Source organism: Eleutherodactylus coqui, chromosome 3 (genome assembly GCF_035609145.1).
Source record: "Eleutherodactylus coqui strain aEleCoq1 chromosome 3, aEleCoq1.hap1, whole genome shotgun sequence".
In the NCBI taxonomy this organism is placed as follows: domain Eukaryota; kingdom Metazoa; phylum Chordata; class Amphibia; order Anura; family Eleutherodactylidae; genus Eleutherodactylus; species Eleutherodactylus coqui.
The window spans coordinates 225,726,651-225,741,864 of NC_089839.1; the positions used below are offsets into that span (position 1 = coordinate 225,726,651).

General features: G+C 42.3%; 1 protein-coding gene across 2 annotated transcripts in view; it reads right to left on the minus strand.

The window, feature by feature from the left end:
• Positions 1-15,214, minus strand: part of FGD5 (FYVE, RhoGEF and PH domain containing 5) — a 145,909-nt gene that overhangs the window by 68,538 nt on the left and 62,157 nt on the right. For both annotated transcript variants that reach the window (XM_066597012.1, XM_066597011.1), the window contains exons 4-5: positions 15,078-15,136; positions 12,283-12,313 (exon numbers count right to left, since the gene is read on the minus strand). In XM_066597012.1, the coding sequence (XP_066453109.1) occupies positions 12,283-12,313; positions 15,078-15,136 (90 nt within the window). The remainder of the gene's footprint in view (positions 1-12,282; positions 12,314-15,077; positions 15,137-15,214) is intronic.

The following is a 15,214-nucleotide window of genomic DNA, read 5'->3' on the forward strand; positions in this document are numbered from 1 at the left end:
TTAGGGGAATAATAAAGGCAGTTAGTGGAGTGGTTATCGGGGTCTGCGGCGGATTTATAGGATCAGTTAACAGAACACCTATTTTCAACGTATTTAATTGATTTGATTATATCCACCGCCAATGTGAACCACGAATACTGCGGAAGAAGAACCACGATAATTACTCCTCACTCTTGCATGCTAGTCCTGGCGATGGATATAATATCATCTGGACCATGTGCTTGCTTCCCTTATGGTGGTCGTCCCCTTAGGCACTGCTTCAACAGCGTTTTTCACTGGGGTTCCATCACAGTGCTGTTTTCAGTACTTATGATGGACCCCCCCCCACCCTACAGAATCCCACAGCTTAGTGATAAACCCCCATAGACCGACATCTATATCGGCATGTACCCCATCTCTCTTTCTTAGCCTATGACAGTGAGCGGCTCTATATTCTCCATAACTGCCTCCATTATGCATGAATACTGCTGTCCTTTCTCTTTGGATTAGGCACAAGACTTGCTCATCAATCACCAGATCCCAGTGAGCTGAATGGATTATATCCTCCCCAACCCCCATGAGCCAAATACAAGATGTTCCTGGAGAAAATGACCTTCCCTGAACTTATGTTGCTGCAGGTGGAAGAAAACAGCAATAATACAAGCGAACTGTCACTGCGACAATCCCAAGATTCCCCGTGATGCAAGGGACTGTGTGCATATACAGTATCTGTCACTCTCATATCTATATATCTCTCTATCTCTTTATCATACATTCACAAGGGAGTAGCTAAAAGCTGGTGGGCCCTGGTGTAGGAGTCCAGCTGTGCCCCCACCTCAACCGCTCTTTGTGGCTGCTGATGGTGGTCTGTCCAGAACCTTTTGCCTCCCCCCTTCCTACACATACATACACAGTAGTAATGCCCAAATTGTGCCCTTAGAAATTAATAATAATATATATGGCCCCAACAAAATAACTATACCCTGTCTGTGCCCCCACGAACTAACAATGTGAATTCTGTGCCCCAAAACTATTAGTGTCCCTACAAAGTAATTGATACCCCGAATACTGCCCCCTTTGTGCCCCCCAAAAGTAATTAAGCCCTCAAATAGTGCCCCAAAGTGATTCTGCCGCCATATAGTGTCCACTCAATTTAAGTCATCTCCCAGATAGTGTTATTTCTGTCCCCCCAACATATAATAGTAACCTACCTCTAAGTAATTTAGACCCCAAATCTTTGTCACCAAGGAAATTCGATTACCGAACAGTGCCTCCAAATTAACTCTACCCCCAAATAGTACCTCCAAAGTAACGGTGTTCCCATAAGCTGACTGCGTGTGTCCCATAAACTGTGGTGTGTCAGACGGCAGCAAAAGAGGGAGTAATTAAGCTTGACCTGCAGCTGCTTTGGGCTAGTTACCGGTAGTATAGTTTGTCTCCAGTGTACCTTGGCAAGGGGGGCCTTTGGATCCTCTGGTGAATGAGCCTGGTTACTATTGCGACCCCTATAGTTATGCCACTGTCTACCCATCTATCTTATACTTTTCCACCTCTGTTTGGGGTAATATATGTGCAAATACTGAATTCAGCACATATAGGTGTCGCAGGTGGTGGTATGTCAATGCAAGATTCAGGATACAATGCAGCAGATGGAGGAACCACAATGAACAATATTTATTTACAAATATGAATAAGTTATAATAACAGATATGTGTTAATATGCTACTTTGATAGATCAGACTTTTACAGGCCCAGTGGTACCAAATATGTTTTTTTGTTATAAATATGGGAATTTTTTTAAAACTTTTAATACCTTTTATTTTTTCTAATAATTAATAAAACTTTTTAAAACTCCTTTTATACATTTATTTTTTTAAGTAGGCGACTTGAACTTGTGATCACTCAGAGTATAATGCAATACCAATAATTGCACTATACTGTACTTACATTCTGACAATGGCATCTATCAAACAGTGCCACAGGCATGGCTTCATTGGCAATCTGCATTGCATGGCAGCCCTGAGAGCCTTTAAAAGGCCCCAGGCTGCCATGGAAACTGATTGGCACCTTACGATCTCATCACAGGGAAATTGTTTAGAACCCCAGAACGCCAAACGAGGCATTTAAAGGGTTAAAAGCCGTGATCAGCATTCACGCAGATTGTGGCTGTTGCAGGCGGGTGTCAGCTGTCAAAGACAGCTGGCACCCGCATTGTATGGAGTGGGATCAGCTCCCGCTTCATGTAAACCCTGAATACCCAATGACAGCTGTACATCTTGGGGCGGTAAATGGTTAAACAAACATACAAATCACGTAACAAAATACACAGTTCCTCTATAACGGATCAGCGCTGCACTTTTCTCAAAACTATAGGTCTGTGTCACAGCTGAAATTAAACTCTGGTGTCACTGTTTTGGATTTCCAGGCTAAAGTCCTCTTAATATGTCTATCTCTGTTCGCATCCATGTGGTCAAGCCCAGATATTGCGAGAGCTGTCTGAACGTCCACTAGTGTCCCTGCCCTGGCTGCAGCAGGCCTGTGGGCTAACTTTTTAATTGTTTTGTGGTGTGCATACCTATTGTCAGATTGAGATCAGCCTTACTTACAGTAAGTTGCGTGGAAGTACTCCCTTTGACTGACCCAGGCTAGTCAAGGATCAGGAAGGCTCTCAAAAATGGGTTCTTTTTCACAGCCCTCATACTTCTGTAGTGGCCCGGGGGGTCCTCCAGGGTAGCCACACAGTCACGAGTCCTGCAGCACCTGGCTATGTGCTCATACTGAGACATAGAAGGTGTACTTCTGAAAGACCCTGTCTTTTCCCTTTCTTCATGAGCTTAAGCTAACGTCTTGGCAACAGCTGGCTGCTGATTAGCTGCTTGTCATTCTATTCCTGATTGTTAGAGGAGGAAGGGTCAGAGCCAAGAGCGGGAAAGTGAGCAGGTCCGTGGCAGGATGGTAGGAGGAGTTTGGAGATAAAGTGCGAAACAGAAGACAGGAAGTGAAGGAGGAGGAATTAGTGAGGAGGTTGTTGTCAGAGTAGGATGTGAGAGGTGGTTCACCCCACTGTGGAGAGGATTAACGTTGTCCGCAATTGGAAGCAAGCATTTAACTGCTTCCAAATCAAGCGCAGTGTGGACGAGAAAAATTGGGACACATCTATACAACAGTGAGTTGCATGAGCCTCTGTTAAAAGTAAAGTCAGGTGAAGTGAAAAGGGCCCATCTCTAAAATAAGTTAATCACTGCATAGTTATCTTCAAGAAGTCAATCCTCAGATAACTAGGACTGTGGGAATTCCTACTGAGTAATCTTTAAATGCACAGAAAGCGAGAGCGTTGAAGTGTAAACTGTATTGTACTAAAGTAAAACTTGGATCAACGTTATTGTCTATGCAAAGGAATATCTTCTGCCATTACTGATGTACTAAAAGCTGAAGTAAACGGAGTACCTCCAGTTTGCAAATCAAAGCTACCAGGACTTAATGTGAGTCCATTAAGGAAGAGGTACTGGCGTCACGTGACAAACCACCCTTGATAATTGCTAACCATAGTAACCTCTTTTTGCTACTGTACGCAACTGAGCCAGGCCCTCAGCCACCATTGCAAGGAGAGATCGCAGAGCCACCCGTGACATCCATCTTGTTTACCCGTGGTCTCCCCCACACTGGCGTGCCTCCGCTGGGATGCTGTACTTCCACCTGGCTTGGTACATAGCGCAGTATTTCCCTCTCTCGTTGGTGGTTCCAGGCAGTCCTCGTCTCGTAAGTCCACAGCCTGCTGCTTCTCCTCTGTAGACTGTTGCGCTTTTCAAGCAGCAGGTCCCAGAAGCTCCCCTGCATACTGTTGCACCTCTGCTGGAAGCTCCTAAGCAGCACCTCCATACGCTTGCACAGCCCTTGTACTTTCTCCTAGTGGTGCAGCAAGAATGGTTCTGGGTTCTGGGGGTGGGGCTTCTATCTTTAGCACTGACAGTTCTTATATTCTTCTGGTGCTTTATGTGCCCAAATCTGCTGTACGGTCCAAACTTCCTCACTTTTACTTTCTAGGACCTTCCAAACCTGTGACCTCCTAGGGAACTGTGTGCATCTATCTATCTCTCATTCATCCATCCATCCATTTGGAAGTAGCTAAAAGCTGGTGGGCCCTAGTGTAGGAGTCCAGCTGTGCCTGGACTCCTACTAAGAGCGGTTGCTCTTTATGGCTGCTGAGTCTTTCTTTCTAGGACCTTCCAAACATGTGACCTCTCAACAGCCAATCAAAGCACAGCACACAGTAGGCAATATCTAAATTAAGTTTTTCAAACTGGCCATTAGAGGTCATTACAACCTCAGGTTTCCCATTTCTAAGGCAGTCTTAACCCTTTATGGTGAGTCCCTTACATAGGAGCTTATAACAACTATCTGTACGCACTCTCTGAAAGCAGCAAGATAGGTTTAGCACTTGTGCAGACTGAATCACAGTGAGGGAGAATGGATGCTTCTCTGTGACGTCACATGGAAAAAGACTGTAGGTCTCCACTGTGTTGCTGCCAGATACATAAAATCATATATGAACACAAAACCTTATCCTATGTATGAGGCATAGAAACATGTATTGCAGATGAACCCCCTTCCCCATCTAGGATGAGTGTAGCACTCCACTGATCTGTCAAAATGGTCCCAAAGTTTTTTCATCTGGAACCTTCAAAGGTCGGCCATTGGCTGCACTGGATTAGCTTCACGACCTGGAGAGTCATTTCCTTGAAGACTGGACTGAATTATCCCAGACACGAGAGAACATCTTACAATTAAAGGGGCAACGGCAGGAAGCTGAATTATCAGGGCAGAAACTGTTCATCCTGTGATTATCTAGGACAATGGACGCCCTGACCTCCCACACACAACGCTCACACCAACCCAGCGTCTGCAGCGCATCTCACAATAGCAACGCATTAATGTCACACATATAAACCCATCAGACTGCGCTAAAAATGTCTCAGGACGAAACTTATAACTATAATTATGAAGCAGAAAACAATCAAAGAAATAAACACATGACCAATAACAAGTGCAAAAGCATGTAAGGGCTTACCCACATGGGCGTATGTCGCCCATGTATTACGTGCCCATTGCCAATATTGGTGTGTATAACCCAGCTAATATGCAACAAAATAGGACATGCTGCTGCAGTTGTGAGTAGCCAAACAGAATTCAATAGGCTTTTAACACTGCATATTACGCACATGATAACTATGTACATAATACGTGTGCAATATACGTCCCTGTGAGTGAGCCCTTACAAGATGGTCACCTCAAACCACTGTATAATACTCCAGAGCTGCGCTCACTATTCTGCTGGTGCAGTCCCTGTGTACATACATTACTTATCCTGTACTGATCCTGAGTTAAAGGGGTTGTCCCGCGCCGAAATGGGTTGTTTTTTTTTCAATAGCCCCCCCGTTCGGTGCGAGACAAACCCGATGCAGGGATCAAAAAAAAAAAACAGATAGTACTTACCCGAATCCCCGCGGTCCGGCGTCTTCTTACTTACCTTGTGAAGATGGCCGCCGGGATCTTCACCCTCGGTGGACCGCAGGGCTTCTGTGCGGTCCATTGCCGATTCCAGCCTCCTGATTGGCTGGAATCGGCACACGTGACGGGGCGGAGCTACGAGGAGCCGCTCTCCGGCACGAGTGGCCCCATTCAGCAAAGGAGAAGACCGGACTGCGCAAGCGCGTCTAATCGGGCGATTAGACGCTGAAGATTAGACGGCACCATGGAGACCGGGACGCTAGCAACGGAACAGGTAAGTGAATAACTTCTGTATGGCTCATAATTAATGCATGATGTATATTACAAAGTGCATTAATATGGCCATACAGAAGTGCTTACCCTCACTTTGTTTCGTGGGACAACCCCTTTAAGCCCAATTTAGACGGGACGAATGTCGGGCAAACAAAGGATGCCCGACACTCGTCCCTGCACATCCATTCAGTTAGCATAGTGGCTGTTCAATACTGAACAGCTGCTATTTACACTGCATTGTCATAGTTAAACTCATGGTTTATGCTGGGGGAGGGTGGGAGGGGGGGGCTGAAATCTGCTCCTGCCGCCCCGCTGTAAGCCAGCGATACAAGCTCCTGTGCAGGAGCACAGCAGCGTGTATGTGCGGGGACGAGTGTCGGGCATCCATCATTTGCCTGACATTCTTCCCATCTAAATGGGGCTTTACATTCTGTATTATACTTCAGAGCTGCACTCACTATTGTGCTAGTAGAGTCACTGTATACATACATTACTTATCCTGTACTGATCCACAGTGGTGTATACAGATACTGACATGAATGCAGTGTGGAGCTGCCCGTCCTCCCATCAGTTCAGAAGAGACGGTGGCGAGGCAGGACCCACATCTAGCATAGAAGCGACCTGGCTGCCTGGATACCTGCCAATCCAGTGGCACCTCAGACTCCCACGCTGTGCCATTCTACTGCAACAACCAACATTGTGCTGATTATGTCTGATGCCCGCAGGAAGGTCAGGGAGGGGAGATGTGGCATTAAGCCTGGTACCTGCCACACCCATTTACTTCATGAGCGCCCCAATAGTCTAGCCTGTCACCGATTACCGGATTAATATCCAGATTTAATTTACCTTCACTGTGTCATTGTGTGCTCATCCACTGCGGCAAAATATTCCTCACTAGGTGTAAAAGCACCTTACTATGCATGTACCAATCTTCAGTTACATTATACTCCAATCACAACCAAAGCTGCATTCACAGTTCTCTAACTTTCCACTTAGGGCTCAGGCTGAAGGGCCTTATGTCCTTGCAATTTACCTGCTAGTTGAGTGCTTACGCAGGACAGGTTTTGCTGCGCTGCATTGTGGAAGAAGTAGTGTTTTTACGTGCCACTGGTCAGTAGACTGGTATAGAGAAAATGTACATCTTCCACAGTGCCAGACAGCAAAATACTGTGCGCAATGGGTAGGCGTTTATCTAACCGACAGTAGCATGGGTAGGTTTGTCACCTAGCAACAGCCAGTAGAATTTAAAATGCAGCCTTGGATGTGACTAGAGTACAAGAAATGATGGGACTCAAGGACACCAGAAGAGATAATTTGATTGTTTGCCATTTTTAAACTTGCTGCTTGCTGTCAGTGAATGGAAACACATCTAGCAAATCTGACCCTCGATATCTATGACAAGGCTTCTATTACCATGACAACCCACTGTTCGTCATGGCCACATTAATGCTGTCTTCATTACCATCCTCAGCCTACGTTCCTCTACGTTGGGGTGTAATGACTGATTCTATTATGGAAACAAATAACTGGGCTCCGAGCTGAGGGGCGAGACAATGAATGGGGAGGTCACATGAGGGGACGCGGCCGAGCTGCCTGACATTCCAAAACAGAGGAACGATCAGCTACATAAGTCCTCCATTGATAGTCGCGCAAATCCTCGCCCAGGACTTCTTCTGCCAGCATACAAGGCCGGACATCCAGCTCTGCACATTAGCATGGAACAGCTGGCACGCAGCGACGTCCCACAGAGCCAGCGGGCGTCATCTCCTGGTGCCGAGACCCGAGTCCACTCATTACATGAATGATAATTATATACTGCGTAGGAAACACTCAGACCAACCCGGTGTGTACACAAGAGGACAAAAACCTTCATGTGTAGCGGGTGCTCAGAATAATGCTCTCCTGCACAAAATATATATGAGTCTGTAGGGGGCAGTATCATAGTAGTTATATTCTTGTATATAGGGGGCAGTATCATAGTAGTTATATTCTTGTACATAGGGGGCAGTATTATAGTAGTTATATTCTTGTACATAGGAGGGCAGTATTATAGTAGTTATATTCTTGTACATAGGGGTAGTATTATAGTAGTTATATTCTTGTACATAGGAGGCAGTATTATAGTAGTTATATTCTTGTACATAGGGGGTAGTATTATATTAGTTATATTCTTGTACATAGGGGGCAGTATTATAGTAGTTATATTCTTGTGCATAGGAGGGCAGTATTATAGTAGTTATATTCTTGTACATAGGGGTAGTATTATAGTAGTTATATTCTTGTACATAGGAGGCAGTATTATAGTAGTTATATTCTTGTACATAGGAACAGTATTATAGTAGTTTCATTCTTGTACATAGGGGCAGTATTATATTAGTTATATTCTTGTACATAGGGGGCAGTATTATAGTAGTTATATTCTTGTACATAGGAGGGCAGTATTATAGTAGTTATATTCTTGTACATAGGGGTAGTATTATAGTAGTTATATTCTTGTACATAGGGGGCCGTATTATAGTAGTTATATTCTTGTACATAGAGGGCAGTATTAGAGTAGTCATATTCTTGTATATAGGGGGCAGTATCATAGCAGTTATATTCTTGTATATAGGAGCAGTATTATAGTAGTTATATTCTTGCACATAGGGAGCACTATTATAGTAGTTCTATTCTTGTATATAGGGGGCAGCATTATAGTAGTTATATTCTTGTACATAGGAGCAGTATTATAGTATTTATATTATTGTACATAGGAGGCAGTATTATAGTAGTTATATTCTTGTACATAGGGAGCAGTATTATAGTACTGTAGTTATATTCTTGTATATAAGGGGCAGTATTATAGTAGTTATATTCTTGTACACAGGGGGCGGTATTATAGTAGTTATATTCTTGTACATAGGGGGCAGTATTATAGTAGTTATATTCTTGTACATAGGAGCATTATTGTAGTTATATTTTTGTTCATAGGAGCAGTATTATAGTAGTTATATTCTTGTACACAGGGAGCAGTATTATAGTAGTTATATTCTTGTACATAGGGGCAGTATTATAGTAGTTATATTCTTGTACATAGGAGCAGTATTATAGTAGTTATATTCTTGTACATAGGGGACAGTATTATAGTTGTTATATTCTTGTACATAGGGGCAGTATTATAGTAGTTATATTCTTGTACATAGGGGCAGTATTATAGTAGTTATATTCTTGTACATAGGAGCAGTATTATAGTAGTTATATTCTTGTACATAGGGGCAGTATTACAGTAGTTATATTCTTGTACATAGGGGGCAGTATTACAGTAGTTATATTCTTGTACATAGGGGACAGTATTATAGTAATTATATTCTTGTACATAGGGGACAGTATTATAGTTGTTATATTCTTGTGCATAGGGGGCAGTATTATAGTAGTTATATTCTTGTACATAGGGGACAGTATTATAGTTGTTATATTCTTGTACATAGGGGGCAGTATTATAGTAGTTATATTCTTGTACATAGGGGCAGTATTATAGTACTTATATTCCTGTACATAGGGGGCAGTATTATAGTAGTTATATTCTTGTACATAGGGGGCAGTATTACAGTAGTTATATTCTTGTACATAGGGGGCAGTATTACAGTAGTTATATTCTTGTACATAGGGGACAGTATTATAGTAATTATATTCTTGTACATAGGGGACAGTATTATAGTTGTTATATTCTTGTGCATAGGGGGCAGTATTATAGTAGTTATATTCTTGTACATAGGGGACAGTATTATAGTTGTTATATTCTTGTACATAGGGGGCAGTATTATAGTAGTTATATTCTTGTACATAGGGGGGCAGTATTATAGTAGTTATATTCTTGTACATAGGAGCAGTATTATAGTAGTTATATTCTTGTACATAGGAGTCAGTATTATAGTAGTTATATTCTTGTACATAGGAGCAGTATTATAGTAGTTATATTCTTGTACATAGGGGGCAGTATTATAGTAGTTATATTCTTGTACATAGGAGTCAGTATTATAGTAGTTATATTCTTGTACATAGGAGCAGTATTATAGTAGTTATATTCTTGTATATAGGAGTCAGTATTATAGTAGTTATATTCTTGTACATAGGGGGGCAGTATTATAGTAGTTATATTTTTGCACATAGGGAGCACTATTATAGTAGTTCTATTCTTGTATATAGGGGGCAGCATTATAGTAGTTATATTCTTGTACATAGGGGACAGTATTATAGTAGTTATATTCTTGTACATAGGGGCAGTATTATAGTAGTTATATTCTTGTACATAGGAGCAGTATTATAGTAGTTATATTCTTGTACATAGGGGGCAGTATTATAGTAGTTATTTATTTGATATATAATCTGAGTAATACTCTGGTCACATTCTTCCAGTTAGCAGCCCCTATCTCCTATAGCTCCATTGATCTTCCTTATCCCAGTCGTCACTACAGCTCCACAGGTTTTACCCTCCCTTAATATTATGAGCAGCAGTACTCATCTCTCTCTCTTATCTTCCCCCAGCCACCAGTACAATATACAGAAGGGTCTCTTGAGTACGCAGATCTGTGACTATGCTCCTGCTTGATGTGGACATCCTTCACTCAGCTATGTGATAAACCCAGCTGATGATAATAGCAGCAATCTGTGGGACGTTTAATTATGTATGTGACAATGTGTTTAGCGCTCTCACTTTCAAGCACATTAAAGCTGTTGCTGAATGTGTTTTAGCATTGATTATTTATATGCGCCATCTCCTGTGTATTGTTACGGCCATCAGCACCAGTTCCCTGCGTTACCCTCTAAGAATACAGGAGCAAAGCTATTCCTTTTATTGATACATTATTTATATGGCAGCAACATATGCAGCAGCACTGTACACAAGGAGAACTACTTTACTTTCCCAAACTCCATTGGATGGTGGACTATTTCCATTTGATGGTGGCATTTTGGACAGCCAATCAGTGGGCAGTTTTCAGGCATCTAACAATTGTCCAAATTTAAAGGAGTTTTCTGAGAAGTTAAGTAAAATCTTGCTGGATTTAAAGGGAAGTACAGATTTTTTTTGGCTTCTGAAAACGCAACCAAAGGGTTACATCCATTGAAAATCCACTGAAAATTTTTTGCCATATATCAGCCATACCTAGTTTTAGTCTAAACAGGGTCAATGCGCTGACAAACTCCTTTTAACCCCTTAGTGACGTGACCTATTTGGTTCCTTGGGATATGATGATTTTTGGAAGATTTTTATCCCCACTTTTCAAAAGCCATAACTTACTTTATTTTTTATTTCAACGTGGCTGTATGAGGGCTTGTTTTTTGCATGATGAGGTATAGTATTAATGTTACTATTTTTGGGGTACATGTAATGCATTGTATAACTTGTGATAATTTTTTTTGGAGGACAGAGAAAAAACCCTGAATTTCGCCATTGGTTGGTATGATTACGACATTACCAAAATTCTATATTATATTAGTTTTTTTCACAATAAATCTTTTTTTAGACATTTATTTTTTGCATCACGGCATTCAAAGTCGCATATCTTTTTTATCTTTCCATGAATTGAGCTCTGAGGGCTTACTTCCTGGAATTTTTATTGGTACAAATTTGAGTTACATATGGTCCGATTTATTGCATTTTTATTTTTTTATGTCCCTTTAGGGGACTTCAACCTGTGATGCTATGGTCACGCTGATAATACATTGCAGTACTTCTGTACTGCAATGCATTATTGCTATTTATAGCAATCACAGGCCATGGCAGACCCAGATGCCATTGTTTGGAGTCCAGTTGCTGTGGCAACCGATCAGCCCTCTGTGATTACCTAGCGGAGACCCTATGATGTCACAGAGGGAATGTCCTCCCTCTGTGAACTCTTTACATGCCATGATCAACATTGATCACAGCATGCAAGGTGCTAACAGTGGGGATCGGTGTTCTCACAGATCCACGCGGTTGCAGCAAAAGGCTGGCTGTTAGTCCCAGTTGTCTTCCGCTGTGGATAGTGCAGGCTGTTTCTGAGCATGTGTCATCTATAGGACATACATTTACTTCTATTTGTGGGAACCCCTTCCCAGTCAGGGCATAAACTTACGTCCTGTAGCGGGAAGGTGTTAAAGGGGTTATACCAAGATAGAACATTATCCACAGAATAGGATGTAACTTTCTAACTGGTGGGGGTGCAATTGCTGGGACCCCCACCGTTCTTGAGAACGTCCCAAAGGTCCTTTCATGAATGGAGCTGCAGTCACACATGCACCACAGCTCCATTCATTTCAATGGATGCGACAAAGATTGTCGAGTTCAAGAGCTTGTTGACCTCTGGTGTTCCCATTGCAAAGAATGGAGCGATAGTAGATGTGCGACTGCAGCTCCATTCATGCAAGCACCTTCAGGATCCAAATTGTTGGAATTGGTGGGAAACCCAGTGGTCGGACTGCCACCATTCAGAAAACTATCTTGGTATGCGGGGTCCTAGCCTTTCTACAGAACTGACTGAATTTAATAATTGATTGACCTACCGTGTGCAGACGCCGCAACATTTCCACGTATCTGGAAGGAAACACAAGAAGAGAACCTGATTTATTGAAATACTGTGAAAATCCTTTAATCTTCTATTCAATGGTTCAGAAAATCTGATAATCTGGCATGTAATGATTTTGATAATCCGGCATGAATCCAGCACAACCTCATTTATCTTATTTATTTAGGTCAGAGCAATAGGAATAGACAGAAGAGTCTTGCAGTTTCAAAGAAACTGGGGAATCAAAGTTGCAACTCCTACCATAATCTCAAGCATGCTGGGAGATGTAGTTACAACAATGGAGGAGCCATAGATTTCAGGCATCTGATTTCAGGCTCTGCTCACATCACTCGTAGTAGCAGGAATCCACTCACCTAACAGAGGCCAAAAGAGGGTCTGCCATACGTTTTTTTCTATGCAAAGGACCTTTTGTGCAGCGTAATCTGAGCTGCGCAATAAGCGCTGATGAACAAGATTAGCGTTCGCTCACCGAGTCATCACACAATCATTTATATGATTATCTGTCCTCCATAAAGCTTTATTATTGCTAGCTGCCCGTCCTTTGTTCATACGGAGACACAACTATCATTTTCTGTGATGTATAAAGATATGATCACTAGATGTCAGGTGTTCAGCGGTACCTTCACATGGCCCATTGAACCTTCACATGGCCCATTGAACCTTCACATGGCCCATTGATCGGCAAAAGAACCATCCTAGGAACATTGCCTGATCATTGAGCCATGTAAAAGGCCTTTAACCCCTTCGATCCCTAGGATGTAAATGTACATCCTGCCTCGGAAGAAGTTCCCACGAATGAACATACATTTATGTCATAGGGATGGTGCATGCAAAAAAAAACATACAGTCCTCACAGAGTTCCATCCGTGGAAAAATTAAAATTCTAAGACTTTGAATGAAGTGATGGAAAAACATTTTTTTTCCTCAAAAAAGGGGTTTTATTATGCAAAAGTGGAAAAACCTACAAAAATTATATCATTTTGATATTGCTGGATTCATATTGACTCACAGAAAAAAATGTATCATGTCATTTATGCTGCATGAGTAACGCTGTAAAAATAAAACAGAAATCAATGGCAGAAGGACTGCTTTTTCTCTTCATTTCAACCTTCCAAAAAATGCGATAAAAGTGTTTAAAAATCCATATGTATGTCAAAATGGTACCAATAGAAACTACAGCTCGCCACGCAAAAAATAAGACCTAACAGAGCTCCGTCCATGGAAAAATAAAGGAGTAATATACTGCAGAATTTTGGTATTGTCGTAACTGTACCGACCCGCAGAAAAAAATTTTCATGTCATTAAGGCCTTGTTCACACGGGCGACAAGGCATCGGCGCATGAAAATCGCAGTGACGTCACATTGTGGCTCCGTGCTATACTGCTGTGGTTTCTCGCAGTGATACCACGATATTGTAGCGCTACAAAGTCACATATGGTGCTACAAAGTTGCAAATATAAGCAAAGTCTTCAAATATACCCCAAATATAAGCCCTAGCTACAGAAACAAAAAAAAAGTATACATCACCTTAGAGTGCTGTCCTTTTTCAATCCCCGCCAGAAGTGGTGCAGGACAATAGTGCCAGGGACCCAGGGAGAAGATTTCCTATTGTCAAAGTTGCATCGCACTGCACGAAAGCCACGTTTTCGTGCGATGCGATGCAACAGAGAGGAAGACTCCATTGGGAAACATGGGCTACAAAACCTCATAAGTCGCGTGTATATCACCGGACCCGCGAGGTTTTTGTGCCGAGATGTCGCATGCTACTAAACATCTCATGTGTGATTTAACCCATAGAAAGCATGGGCTTCACAAGCATGCGCTTTATAGCATTGTCGCAACGCGTCAAAATCGTGCGACTTTGTAGCCTAAGGCCTCCTTCACACGGGCACTCATATGGCCATGTCAACGGAAAAATAAAAATGTTCTGGCTTTTGAAAAGTATAGATGAAATTCGCCCCCAAATTGTTGTCTGTAGGACCAAAACAGGCCGCTTCACTAAGGGTTGTTTTCGATGGCTTAATCTGAGCCGTTTAACAAGCGCCAATTGATAAGATCAACATTCGCTTACCAAGTCTTCACACATGGTGATTCCGAATATATGGGGGACGAACAATCATTCATATGATCATTTGTTCCCCATTCACATGGTGAGATGCGCTGCAGAGAACGAGGCTTTCTTTTGGCTGCACGTGATGAGACGATGGATGAGCATTTAAAGTTTGACAGGATAAGCAAACGTAGGTTCCTACAAGTGTTCTTGCCCGATAATCGCACTGTTTACTCTTCATTCACATTCACGTTATCACTTCTGTTGTACAGCTCCGTCAATGAAAATACCAGCAGCACCAGATTCGGCACATGTTGGATTTAAACGGCACCAGATGAACCCAATAGACTACAACTGGGTCCGTCCAGCTTTCAGCATGCCACGTGGCATTTTTCCGTGCATGAAATAGCGCAATATTCTGCACTTTTTATCCCTGATTTTGTGCTGGATTTGAACGGATCCTCTGGCATAGATATGAAGATAGTCTAAAAGGCCCTCAAGAAAGTGCAACGGATTCTTGGGTGTGGTAAAAAACATATATTGTAACACTGTAGCAAATGCTGGACATAGGACACCGCATGGCGATGTGCTGGAGGTATATGTCAGGGAGTAGTCCTGATATACACCTCCGGTCTGCACATAGACTTTGTCATCCTACATTTATGCTTTATAGGTTCCTATACTTTTCGGTTATGTCGGGGTTCAGTATATTGTGTACTTACACTTTCTCTGATGTCACCAGCTCCTCCACAATATTCAGCGCTCTCGTCCGCCCGTCCTTCTAAAGAGAGAGCAGAGAAGAGTCACAATGATAACATGACATCAAGCGTAACACCTGTCACCTTAAAATACCTGCAAT